Consider the following 14,439-nt stretch of genomic DNA (forward strand, 5'->3'; position numbering starts at 1 on the left):
AATTAAAGATGGTGTCAAGGCCGATATTCCTAGCATGGTTTACACCAATTTCAGGGTGAATTTTTGGGTACTGGCAATTCTCCAGAGTAAGACTATAGTTCACAAGGGGGAAAACAGATATATATATAAAGTGGTAAAATATTGGCTATCAGTGTGAAAGGATTCAATGACAATGTGTGCATCTTTAATCTTGATCATTTAGCATTGTGTGTCAATAAAGATAGGTTTCCCTGTGATCATGTTTCTGATGAACAAAGATATTATCTGGCTAAAATTTCCTTTCAAAAAACCTTGTTGTAATAATCCTATGTCATCCAAGGGAGATAAGTTTCCTGTTTCTACTGATATTGTTTCAAAAGGTTAGCAGTTAAAAAATCAACAGGGAAATTGAACCCTTCCCGATTTCAGAAACAGGTGGACATGTTTGACACCTTTTATATACATGTATTATTAAAATTCTGAAGAAAAAAACTTTGAGGAAGGGAGAATCTATTTTAGTATAAAGCTGTCATCTTATGATGTTTGGAAGTTAACAATTTTATTTGATCTTATATGCAGGCACGTAGCATCAGGGGGGGCCAGGGGGGGCCTGGCCCCCCCACTTTTTCTCGCAGCAACAAATTTTTTAAAATTTACATATAAAAAATTGAATTACCATGGAGTTGGCCCCCCCACTTTTTTGGGAGTTAGTAAAAATGGATATGAAAATAAGGAAATGAGGAGTGAAATTGAAGTTATATGCTACTCCAGCCCCCACCCCCCCCCCCCCCCCCCCCCCCCCCCCCCCCCCCCCCCCCCCCCCCCATGGATTAGGATTTTGAAGATTTTAGGAAACTTTAAATTTCCCCCTTTTTTTTTTTTTTTTTTTTTTTTTTTTTTTTTTTGCTTGTCAAGATTTTTTGGATGAGTCTGGCCCCCCCCACTTTCAAAAACGATGCTACGTGCCTGATATGAGAATGGAAAGTCTCAGTAAGCAACCATTCAGAAGAAACACTGGATTGAAACCTATCACTGTTAAACAGTGATATAAATAATGATCGAAGCTAACTAGATGGACAATTCTTCTTAATACATGTACATACAGTGTGATGTAATTTGTGTTATCCGGAATTGGTCGGGTCGACCATGCATGTTTTTGTGTATAGTGTGACAATAAAAGAGCATTCTAGAAAAGACACATGGCGGTGTTGGTCGTCTGTTAAACGTTGTCTCGATGAAAGACAATACATGGTGTCAGAAGTGAACAGTCACTGAGTTATGGAGCAGTTAAAACCTCCGTCGCACCTAAGTTTTGAAGGGAACTTGGCCGAAAATTGGAAAGAATGGCTGCAAGGATTTCGCCTATACTTGATCGCGTCAGGAATCGACGAGAAAGCAGGCAAGGTACAAGTTGCTACGTTTTTACATGTTGCTGGTGTTGAAGCGAGACGCATTTATAATACATTCAACATTCCGGAGGAGGATGTAGATAAATTAGATGTATTGATTCAATGCTTCCAGGACTACGTCGAACCACGTAAGAATTTGACATATGTACGTCACATATTTTTCACACGTAAACAAGAAACTCATGAGACTATTGACAACTATGTCACAGACTTGAAAAACAAAGCATTACAGTGTGAATTCGGGGATTTGAAAGAGTCGCTAATTCGGGACAGAATAGTATGTGGTATATCGAATGAAGCATGCAGAGCGAGACTCTTGCGAGAAGCAGATTTAACACTCGTTAAATGTATAGACATATGCAGAGCATCTGAATTATCAGAACATCAGTTGAAGACCTTACACCAAGAACCAGTGGCAGCTGTATCCGCTCACGCTGTATCCAAGAAGCATAACCATGAAAAACAGCACAATAGTAGTGAGACTCACAGAAAACAGAAAGCCAATGTCCAAAGTACGCACACAGGCAAACCATGTGGCAGATGTGGTAGACAACATCAGAAGGGAAAATGCTTTGCATACAACAAACTCTGTTACAAGTGTAAAAGCCCAAATCATTATGCTAAATATTGCAAGACTGGATCTAAGTCAAGTGTACATTCGCTAGAGGAAACGGAAGAGGACCTATACCTTGGCACAGTGAGTGTGGACAGTATTCATGAAGAGCTACCGTGGACAGAATCTGTGACTATTAACAATGTACCAGTTACATTCAAGCTGGATACAGGGGCTCAAGCAAACATAATACCGCGAAATGTATTCAACTCGCTACAGATTTCTCGGAAACACTTACAGAGTGTGAACGTGAACCTGATTACCTACAATGGTGACGTCATGAAACCAGATGGAAAAGTTGACATTAGATGCCGCATTCGTAAAGTGGAACATACACTTCCGTTTTATGTCACAAACAAGGGAAGCACTCCTATCCTTTCTAAAGAAACATGTGCTCGTTTGGGATTAATACAACACATACCAGCAGAGTCAATAGACAAGGACGTGTTTATGTCAAAAGACAAATTAATCGAACAGTATGCAGATATTTTTAGTGGTTTAGGAAAACTACCAGGAAAGTACCACATTGAAATAGACAAAAGTGCAAACCCAGTGGTTCACCCACCAAGGAAAATACCCGCAGCGTTACTTAAACCTGTACAAGATGAATTAAAGCGAATGGAAGATCTGGGCGTGATAACGAAACAAGATGGTCCAACAGATTGGGTCAACAGTATGGTGACAGTACGCAAACCAGGAAAAATTCGCATATGTGTGGATCCAAAAGATTTGAATCAGCACATTAAAAGAGAACATTATCATCTAGTGACCGTAGAAGAAATTATTGAACGACTGCCTAATGCCAAAGTCTTCTCAAGATTTGATGCCACACATGGCTTTTGGCATATTCAGCTCGATGAGGAAAGTTCTAAAGCACTTACCTTCAATACACCATTCGGTAGATACCGGTACCTGAGACTTCCTTTCGGAATCTCGTCAGCTTCAGAAGTGTTTTCAAAACGTGTACAGGAACTATTTTCAGACTTACCTGGTGTTGAGTGTTTAGTGGACGATATACTGGTACATGGAGAAAACAACGCGGAACATGATGAAAACCTTATTCGTATGCTGGAACGCTGTCGTAAAGTAGGACTCAAACTCACCAGGGACAAAGTTGAACTTAGAGTTCCTGAAGTAAAGTACGTCGGTCACATTATTGGGAAAGATGGACTCAAGGTGGATCCGGAGAAAGTACGGGCCATTGTGAATATGCCGGAACCAACAGACATACAAGGTGTCCGCAGATTCCTGGGACTAGTGCAGTATGTGTCCAAATTCATTCCAAACTTAGCAGATGTTTCGGAACCACTCCGGATACTTACCAAAAATGATGTTGTATGGCACTGGGAAAAGGAACAAGTTGACAGTTTTGCTAGATTAAAGGAAATACTGACACAAGCCCCTGTGCTAAAGATATATGACCTTGAGAAGGACGTCACAATTTCCGTTGATGCTAGCTGCAAAGGATTGGGTGCTGTATTGTTACAAAATGGGCAACCAGTCGCTTATGCCTCACGAGCTCTTACTGAAACTCAACAGAGGTACGCACAAATAGAACGCGAGATGCTGGCAGTTATATATGGATGTGAAAAGTTTCACCATTATATTTACGGTCGTTCGATTACCATAGAAACAGATCACAAACCATTGTTAGCAATTCATCGCAAACCATTATACCAAGCTACTCCAAGACTACAGAGAATGCTGATGCGTTTACAGCGCTATGATGTACAATTGAAATATGTACCTGGAAAAGAAATGTTTATATCCGATGCTTTGAGTAGAGCATTCTTGAAAGAGTGCAAAGAGACATTAGTAGATGAGGACATTGATGTGAACTTTATTGAACAAGAACTTCCAATGACAGAGAAAAAGCTTCAAGAATTGAAGGATGCCACAGAAGCCGATGAACAGTTTCAAACATTAGCGGACATTGTTAGAGTAGGATGGCCTGAGACTCGTGAACAAGTTCCAACTTGTGTCAGGATGTTCTGGAACTACCGTGGTGAAATTACCGTCCTGAATGGACTATTGTACAAGGGACAGTCTGTAATGATACCATCATCACTGCAGCGCCAGATGCTTACCAAACTGCATGAACCTCACCTTGGTATCGTGAAAACTAAGCAGAGAGCCAGGAACATAATATTTTGGCCGAACATGAACTTTGACATAGAACAATTAATTCAGTCTTGTGGAGTGTGCAACTCGTTCCGAAAATCAAACATCAAACAACCTCTAATTCCACATGAAATACCGAATACTCCTTTGGACAAAGGTTGGAGCAGACATTTTTCATTTCAAGGGCAAAGACTATTTGTTATTGGTGGATTATTACTCGAAATACCCAGACATCATACCACTTCCAGATTTACGAGCCCGATCAACCATTGCAGCATGCAAAACAGTATTCGCTAGAAATGGCATACCACTAGAACTATTTTCAGACAATGGACCGCAATTTAGTTGCCATGAGTTTAAGTGTTTTGCATCGGATTGGGAATTTGCACACAGAACATCAAGCCCTCGTTATCCACGTTCGAATGGTCAGGCAGAGCGCTGCATCCAGACCATTAAAAACTTGCTCAAAAAGGCAGAAGAGAGCAATGGTGATCCAAATATTGCTCTCTTAGAGTACAGAAATACACCTATTGATGGAATTGGAAAATCACCCGCACAGCTGTTGATGAACAGAAGTCTTCGTTCAAAGATTCCTACAACTCGAACATGGTTGGAGCCAAAACCTTTGGAATCTCAACTCTCCAAACTTCAACTTCGTCAGATGAAACAGAAATATTTTCATGACCGAACCTGTTCTAAACTACCGCACATTGAAGAGAGAGAGATCATTCGTATGCAGAATCCAGAAAATCGAAATTGGGAACCAGGAGTCATTCAACAGAACCTTGGAAACCGTTCATACAGCATATTGAACCAACATGGAAGAGCTCTTCGGAGAAACCGTAGCCAGATATTGAAATCGCGGGAAACCAACTTCCAGTTGTTACCCCCAGAAGTTGAACCACAATTGAGTGAATCTGTACCAAGTGAAAGTGAAAATTCTGGTGATGTGTCCAATGTTAATACCCCACATTCAAGTCAGGAAAATCCCGTGGCAAACAGCAAACCCTCGGTAACCAGATCAGGAAGAATCTCGAGACCACCCGCCTACCTATCAGAATATGTGAAATAACTTGATGTACTTGTGTTCATGTTTGTACGTCTACTATTCGTTTGTAAAAAAAAATATTACTTATGAAATCCAATTGATTATAATTTTGAAGAAACAATTTTAAATTTTAAGAAACTCTAAAACTTAAATGTGTGTGATTTTCATAGTAAGTAAAGAGGGGGGATGTGATGTAATTTGTGTTATCCGGAATTGGTCGGGTCGACCATGCATGTTTTTGTGTATAGTGTGACAATAAAAGAGCATTCTAGAAAAGACACATGGCGGTGTTGGTCGTCTGTTAAACGTTGTCTCGATGAAAGACAATACATACAGATGGAGTTGTGTCTGATTATTTAAAAGAAATGGTTTAATAGTTCTTTACTCGGTTTTAACAATGCTAGGTTACCTGTATTTGAATTGATCTTTTTCTAGCATTGATATCTATTCATTAATTTTGATGTTATATCTAAAAATAGGGTAACTCTTATTGTGCAATAACTTTATGAGGGTTTTTTCTGTTTCCTGAATTGAATCCTACATCTTGTCAATGTTTCTGTTTATCAATACGAAATGGAAATATCCCGGTATTCAGTTCTTTAATGTTGGAATGATGAACACTCCTCTACATCTGTATTGAGAGGTCTTAATGACAAGTAAAGAACTCATCCTTGTTAAGATGGCCAGATCTTAATTTGTCTCTTCTTGTACAATGTCATGTTGCCTGTAAAATTACAAATTTGCACAGGGTGTCCCATTTCCATGACAGCTGCACCTGTGCTTGTAGAAAGTGAGGAAGTAACCTAATGCTATTGTGAGGCAGATGAAACTGACGTGGGACATAGATCTGTCAATCAAAATGAGAATCCTCTAGTGCAATACAATCCAGCTTAATCCTTAAAAAAATACCTGAAAGAATGGAGAGAAAGGCTTCAGTTCGGGTTATTTTTGCCTACTAGCAATTTATTGAAGTTCTTATTGGTTGAAGTTTCAATTCATGCAGTTACAATAAAAATCTTTTTCTGAAAATATTTTAACATTGTAAACTACAATCTCTAAAGAACTAAGTGTAAATCTTTGATATATGTAAATAAGGAAGCAGGATAGTTGTAGTTGAAATTACCTGCACACAATGATTAGGAAATGCCTTGACAAAGAAATAGCAAGACCATGTACAGCACACCTGGGGAATCTACACAAAAGCCAATGAAATTCGATTCTCTATTCATGTGACTTTGTTCCTGCCAATCACAATGTCAGGATCGATTTGAAAATCAGCTTCAGCTGCTGGATATGTACCATTCAAATGTCACTCATTAGTTAATGAGTACATGTTACTCATAGCAACACTCCCCAACCTATAGGCCTGTTCTCACTAATGTGCTAGTTCATTCTTTTTAAATCATCTGCATTTAGAATTTTTAGATTAATTATTGATGAATTTCATTTGAAGACCAGTGCAAATTATAGAATTGTAATAGTTTGATTCCATTCTTTACTTTTAAATACATGTTTTTGACGCTATTTTAGATATTCTTTGGTCTTTTTTCAACCTCTTAGTCATTCATAATTTGTATGAATTGTTAATCTATTTAAATTTGTATTCATAGTACCGGAAGTCATTGATTGAATTGAATGAACTTTACCTCTTTATATATTAATTGATGGACTAGGACCTATGACCCTCATAATCCTTGCATAGTTATTATGCTTCAGTGTAGGGAAACAAATTTTTAACTCTTACATGAACAAGAACTTGTTACTTTGAGTTTTATTCTTTGGGAATTAACACAATATTACTTGTAAGTGTTTTGTTGTACTAGTATTTTGTAATGAAGGGCAGATGTACAAAATTACAAGTTGATGACACATGTAGAATTTGGTAAAGTATACCCTGAATCCCCCATCCTTAGCACTTCCGTAAGTTGTTAAACGTCCAAAACACTTTCTCTAGTACGTACCTCGGATTTCCTCATCCCCCACATACAACCTCCAACAAGGATAGATTAATGCCGTCATTTCATTCAAAACATTGTTACAACATCATGGAGGGTTACCTTGTCAATGGTCAATTACCTTAGTTCAATACCATAAAAAACAGCGACTTGAATTTCAGACCCTAAACTTATTTGATCAAGGAGCGAATGACAAGTCTTGCGATTTTTTCTCATAAATATGGGATGAAATTTGAGTTAATTCAATAAAGGTGTTTTATACGGTTTTCCTGCACCCGGGTTTTTATTGTGAAAATTTACACATCTGCATAGGAAATTGAATATCAAAATCGGGGTGTAAAGACCATGTTCTATTAAAATCCCCCATCCATGTCCAGTTTCTCTCGCCGGAATAATTGATGCGATAATGAACTTCAGCATAAATAATCATTCTTGAATACGATGGCAATAGATCGCCTGATTATTTCAACTTCTCCATTCTATATGGTTTTTGTTAATGTACAACTTCTTGAGAACACGATATAATAGGTATATAAACTTTGACGTAAGATTTGGGTTATATGTCTCTACTAGCTTTACACTTTCTCATCATATTTTGCATGATTCTTTCAACTTGTATTCCTGTTGTTTGGTTCTTGTTGTTAATGGTGTCTGTTTCTGATATTTGAAGATTTATGATGGTCATAAAGGGTAGAATTTAGCCTTAAAAAGAAGTCGGATTAAACTGCAGTAAAACTGACTTGATAATGATAGCCTTGTAGTATTAATGTGTCGGATAGGGTGCAAATTCTGCCTAAATGTATCCAGTTTTCTCGAGCGTCTGCTAATAAGGATGGGACACGTTAAAGAATTTTAGTAAAGTTCTTTTGTTGAAATAAGAATAATTTATTTATTTGCTTTAAATTTAAAGGAACTTGAATATATACCACATGTTGAATCTCTCTCTCTCTCTCTCTCTCTCTCTCTCTCTCTCTCTCTTACTTTTTTAATTAAATAGCAAGAGAAGGCCAATTTAAGTTTGCAATACATAATATAAGTAAGCTATGAACATAACAGTCTAAATCTGTCCTAGATCTAGAGGTTGAAAAAAAATGTCTCTGTTATTGCAAAGCATGAGGGGAATTATTTAGCAAATCTATGAAACAAAATAAAAACTAAATCTAAAATCCAGCTGGAAATCTTTTGGGAGATAGCAGGGGGGATATAGATGGTGGATGAAATGAAAGGATAAAACTTTCTGTTGTCACTTGAGCCCAAGGGGGACAGGGCATTTGGTCTTAAAGTAAAGCAAATAATGTGATATTACAAAGTCCTGTGTCTCCTAGCATAGTTCATTTAGGCAGGCTAATTGAATGCAGATCTAAGACCTCTGAGCATTAGCGGATGTGGAAAACAATTCTAAAAGACACAATTACATTTTTATCTGTATTTTAATAACAGATCGCCATATCCTTTGGGGAAACTTTATTGATTTGCTTAAAATCATTAGATATAAAATTGGATTTGTCCCCAAAGCCTGCTTTTCATACAACCTTTAAGCATATCGGATTTGGAGGATGGTAATTTTTATAACAGGAATATTGCAGAATACAGATATACATCTTATAAATAATGAAAAATATTCCAACAAAAAATTAAATTTATAAAATAATCTATTCTGTTGTTAGGATTCAAGTGACAGCCATCATTTTTGTTTATAAGAGTCTAAATGAAGCAAATAATGATCACCTTTCAGTAAAGGGATGAAACAAGAATGGACAGCCAGCTACCTGTACTCAAATGGTCCAGCTAATCAAAATATTCACACCTGTTTGGTCAAACTACTCGAAATGATGATGTTCAGTTTATTAAATTTGCTGCTTTTTCAAAGGTCTTTTCACAGCTGATCACTTTCAAGGGGAATTTTTTTGTGTCTTAAGGTTGGTGATCATCTGCCACCATTTTATATATGCAGTGATCTGAAGCCGTCTTAACCCAGCAACCTGACTTCCCTACATTGTTTGCTGTAAAGCTGCTCCGTTTGACATGATCTCTCCTGTTTTAATTAACAGTTTTGCTTTCTTAAGGGGATTAGACTTTGTTGTCTGGAGGGGTTTGAATTTTCAACAGGTCTGGGGTGGAAGTTTTTAACATTTTTCAAACTTCTATCATTGAGGATAATGAGGTTTAAACAGCGAATGATTTTATGTCAGACTGTTTGCCTGCTGTAGAGGAATTAATCTTATGCCAAATTAAATCTTCGCAGTTCCTCTCAAAAATTCAGTTCAGCAAAGCCACTCTTGTGAAAACATATTAATAGTGTTTGTCATTTCTTATATTAAAAATGTCTTTTAATATTTTGACAATTAAAAATGAAATATGTTAACATATAAAACATTAGAAGAATAGTTATAAGACATAATGTTGATGATACAATTATGTAAATGAATTCAAGTCAATGTTTGGAGAGAAAAATGACATAGATTTAGAGATTTCAGTTGTAAATGAAAGAATGCTGTCAACTTTTTAAAACAAAGAAATTAACATATTTAATTTGGAACATGTCCACGACTCAGGATGAACATGACATTTTGACAGAGGAGAGATTTTGAGCTTGTTAGCAGAAGTTTGGCTCTCTTCATTAGCATACCTTTGGGGATATGATTTAATAAGATATTTCTATTCCTAAGTGCTTTGAATGTTTAAAAGCAAATGAATGAATAAAGATGAAAAGAAAAAGTGACACAAGATTTGATTTGGTTATTGATAACTTTTATTACTAAGTTTTAGGAATTTCATATCTGTTTTAATTTGACAGATTTGTCAATTTTAGAATGAACTTACAAAGGGTTATATTGCTATAGTCAAAATCTGTTTGTTTCTTTGGACATCTCATCAGTATTCAAATTTGCCTTGGGTATTGGAAATAGATACTGAAAGTGATGATCTAAGAATAACGCCGTAAGTCAAAATTGAAAAAACGTGCATTTACTTGATGTTACCTTTCTAAGTTTACAGTTTGTTAGAAATTTTTTATAAGGAGTGTTAAGCACTAGTGAATTTAATAGCAAATTAGGCTTGAAATCACTTCTGATTTCAGATATAAAATGACAGTGCATGACTGTAATATTATCTACGGTCGCTTGAATAAAACAATAAAATCCCAACAAACGAAATGTCAGTTGAGTACACCCAGTCTTGTACCAGCCTTAGGACCAATCACAATCTCAGGTGTATGTCATTAATGTCCACCAAAAAACATACAAAACACATAAAAAATACATATCCCACATTTTAAAAAAGTATAAAATCTATATGAATTTGATATGGCTTTTAAAATCTGGGCATATGTCCAGCTTATTTAGAATAATGAACTTTCTATAGGATGTGGCGGCCAGGCACATCTGTGCGTTAGATAAGAAACAAAAGCTCGGAAACAGCCTTATAATGAGGTCTACACGCCCCCGGAACTATTTTTCATGGAAGTTGATAGTGATCTACTGAATATATTCATAACTTCACCTTTTGATTCCTCATAATGTACGTACAAAATAAAACAAAATAATATTCATGCACAAGTTCCCATATTGAAATATATTTTAATTGTTGTATGAATTTCCTTGAAGAATTAATTTTCATGAAAAAAAATCAGAAATACTTTTTTTTTTTAAATTAAAATTGATGTACTGGTTAATCTACCAAATAAATGAGCATCTGGATTGAAATTTTGGCAAAGATTGATGGAAAATTAAAAGAGTGATATTAAATGCTTTTCATTATCCTGAACACAGTTGATTTTTTCTCTCAAATTTAAATTTTAGGAAACATTCTATTGGACGGAGGACTCATCGATTATGGTCTCAGAGAGCTGTCGCGGAGGGCGTGAACATGAAGATGGAATTACCTCATTACCCATTCATTGTCATCTAGCAAGGTTCAGGGTGTTTGATAAAAAAAAATTAGAAAAGGTGACTTTCAAAGATGAAACATGGAAACATCAAAAAGAGCAAGACATATATAAGAGTCAACATGACAAAAGCATGGAGATTAGCTGATTTGAAATGCATATCACCTGAATAGTTAAAGTGTTCAATGTTCATAGTTGGGAAAAAGCAGTTACGTTAATGAACAAAATCTTTAAGAAACACCCCATTGTGGCCCCCTTTGATCAAGTTTCTAATCTTAAAGATAGGGTACTTTTGGTGAAGCCTTAAATACCCCTACCCCTGCTGGGAGGTATCCGCCCCCCTTTTGCCTGGGTCAGTTCACATTGGGACCTCGATTATAGCCCTCCATTCAGGAAAGGCTGTGATTTTCATTACTAGAGTCAAAGATGAGGACGTGCACTCATGCCACGAGGTGCTTAAAACCCCAGGGGTCTGGATACGAGATTGACAGTAGTGTGTTAAAACCGATCTCTATGTTTTTCTGTCTTGCGTTTTTCATAAATCAGTTTTCCAGTCTTCAAGATAGAGCCAGTAGACGTCTTTCTTTAGAAAATTTAGATCATATTTGTTTCAGATTTATCATAAACTACCTCGAACATGCTCATCCAGCCAGCTGGTATTTGTTCTCGGATGTATTTAGTTTGCTTACGTACTTACATTAGAATTTTGAAGTGAAATATTGATGTAACAAGGGATTTAAGAACAAATTTATTGACTTGATGTTTACCTGTTAATTTGAAAAAACAGTGGGTGAATAGGATATTGAATTAGAATTGAGAGATATTTCTGAGGTATATCAGTGTCAAAATCAAGTCCTTTGAGAATTATGTAAAGCCCATGTACTATTTATGAAAGTCGTTCAATGATATTAGATTCTTATCATTTAATAAACCCTCGTATTACCTGTCTTTGAGAGTAATTCTCGGCATGTCTTAAACCCCGGCTAAGAAACTTGACATGCATGTGTGGCAGGTTTTTTTTCCTTTTGATTTCAAGGTAGCCCTCTTAATGACACAAAGATTTTTATCTTTTTTTTTTCGAAAGGTTCGGACTTAATCACCGGTCTACCGAGCCCCTTCTGTTTGGTGGGGCTACTTCTGGACTGGCTGGCTACCGCTTGGCTTTGTCCAGATCTGTATTGAACAGTTGTGTACTGAAAAGTTTTTGTTCGAAATTTCAATTACATTAAATGACTCTTTTTCCAAGTTCACAGACCAAATGGAAGGCTAATTGATATGTCAAAGTCAATTTTAGATTTACAAAGACAAATTCTCTCAATTTGTAATAAGAATTAGGACCCTGGCCTTCCGAGCAGTAGTCATTTACCTCAATGAGCACCTTTTCTTGACATTTAAAAAGTGAGCTGACAGTCGGAAAGATACAGACTTCATTAAAAATCTTGAGGCTTCATTAATCACATTTAAAGTTGTACTTTTCATTTAAGAGAAAAAATCAGAGTCTGAAGGCAGGACTGTCTTCTAAGTCCATGTACCATAAATGATTGTTTATGATGAATTTTTCATGTAAATTCAGAAAATCAACAATAAAGTCACCAATTACTGTATTTTTTTTTAGTTTAAGGTACCAGCAGTCTGGGATACTGCACTTTATTTTATGATACATGTACACCAATGCATGCTTTCCTCTTCTTTCTCCAATTTAATATTTGAAGAAAAAAAATCTTTATCACTGAACATTGTAAATTAATGTACGTTTCATAATTCATGTTAAAAATGCAGTACATGTACACATATTTGAAAAAAATTGAATGCAGAAATTAATTAAAGGGACTTGGACACGATTTGAGATAAAAAAAAATTATTTTTATTTTTATCTATAAAATGGTTTATTGATGCATTTTAAATGATTGACCAAAATATTAAATGTTAAAATCAAGTTACAAGCGAGGTACAGAGGTAAGAATTGATAGTTATGTAAAGAGAGCTCGAGTCTTATGGTTGTTTACAAATAATGTAATGTAAAGAATTACAATTTCTTAGACAAAATGACATGTAAAAAACAATTTAAACTAATTCAATATCTTCTTAAATACTATTATCAGCAAAATAAAGTTACATTTGATTGAAATTTACACAAATACAACGAATATGTAAAAATTGACAATATTCAGGCTTTGTTTACAAAACAAAGAATAATAAACTCTGTATCTTGCTTATAACTTGATATTTGAGTTTCCAATTTTGACATTATAAACTTCTATATTGATCAATATAAACATTGAAAATGGAAAAATAGAATTTGAATTTTAAGTCAAATTGTGTCCAAGTCCCTTTAAGACAGTGTTCAAAATTTATCCTGCAAGAATTGGAAAAGTGTTTGCAAGAGCACAAAAATCAATTTCACATGGTGGAAATTTTAAATGTGGAATTAAATGAATCTTAAAAATTTTCTAAAATTTTGGATGTTATTATATAATCTTTGCTTGCCATATGGTAGAATAATACAGAGATAGCAAATAACATCCCTGCAGTGTAGCGTGAGAGTTTGGTGGAAATATTGAAATAGGTTGATACGTTTCTGGGTACAGGTTTTGTTTGCAGTTAATGTCAGTGTTGCATGCCGTGGGCGATAAACCCAGAGCCCCAGCACATTGTCACCCCTGGCCCACCCCAGATAGCATACACAGATACCGTCATCATGTTACAGAACACATTTAAAGTCTTCGGAGGAATCAAAAGGATGATAATGTAATATGTTTCTTGTAAAACAAACTACCAATGGTCTTTAAAGACATTGAAATACATTATCAAAGAATTTTTTATAAAGTGTCTGTCTTTTGACGCACTTTTTCTTTGATCTTGAAATGATTGTATATGTATGTACCAGTGTTCTGTCTTTGAAAATTCTAAAGATAGAATATTGATGTCTTTTTTTTCATAAAATGTTTTTTGTTTCATATTTTGTAGGTCATTTTTTTCCCTACAGTAGATGGAAATCTTGTTGGGTAGAGAATAAAGAAACAAACCTCAAGTATCACCATTTGTCAATTTCTTTTTTTGACAGCAACCAATTTTGCAAGTGGGCAAACATTTTATATTTTGATTACTATTTTCTTTGTATTAATGTTACAATCTAATGCAAGTGCTTGAAGTGAGGCACAAAGTCAGTCTTTTGATTTGGATTCTAATAAGGAAAACTTATTGAAGATTTGTCACAAACAATCAAAAGATTAGCTTCTTCATCTGAAACAAACAGTCAGTGGTCAGACTGGACAAGTGATGAATCGGAAATCGATGTCTGTAACATTCATTAAAGCTCAAGCAAATTTGATTACTAATGAAGTGTGCAAGAAATAAGCTGTTGTTATTGAAGTTTTTGCGATAAGAATGACTGAATCTAAATCATGTTTTGTAGAAGGCAGGTGCTG

The 14,439-nt window shown here is 35.5% G+C and overlaps 1 protein-coding gene across 1 annotated transcript; it reads left to right on the forward strand.

The window, feature by feature from the left end:
- The first annotated feature begins 1,257 nt into the window (after positions 1-1,257).
- LOC128156754 (uncharacterized protein K02A2.6-like) lies at positions 1,258-5,194 on the forward strand. Its single transcript, XM_052819038.1, has 2 exons — positions 1,258-4,279; positions 4,371-5,194. The coding sequence occupies exons 1-2, from the start codon at positions 1,258-1,260 to the stop codon at positions 5,192-5,194; spliced, it is 3,846 nt and encodes a 1,281-aa protein (XP_052674998.1).
- The last annotated feature ends 9,245 nt before the right edge of the window (positions 5,195-14,439 follow it).

Source organism: Crassostrea angulata, chromosome 7 (assembly GCF_025612915.1).
Source record: "Crassostrea angulata isolate pt1a10 chromosome 7, ASM2561291v2, whole genome shotgun sequence".
In the NCBI taxonomy this organism is placed as follows: Eukaryota; Metazoa; Mollusca; class Bivalvia; order Ostreida; family Ostreidae; genus Magallana; species Magallana angulata.

What these genes read in the sequence shown, in the direction of transcription:
- LOC128156754 (XM_052819038.1), top strand. Translation starts at nt 1,258, where the DNA reads ATGGAGCAGTTAAAACCTCCGTCGCACCTAAGTTTTGAAGGGAACTTG. An exon ending in GAATACTCCTTTGGACAAAG is followed by an intron (nt 4,280 to 4,370) that starts GTTGGAGCAGAC and finishes TACCACTTCCAG; the next exon opens with ATTTACGAGCCCGATCAACC.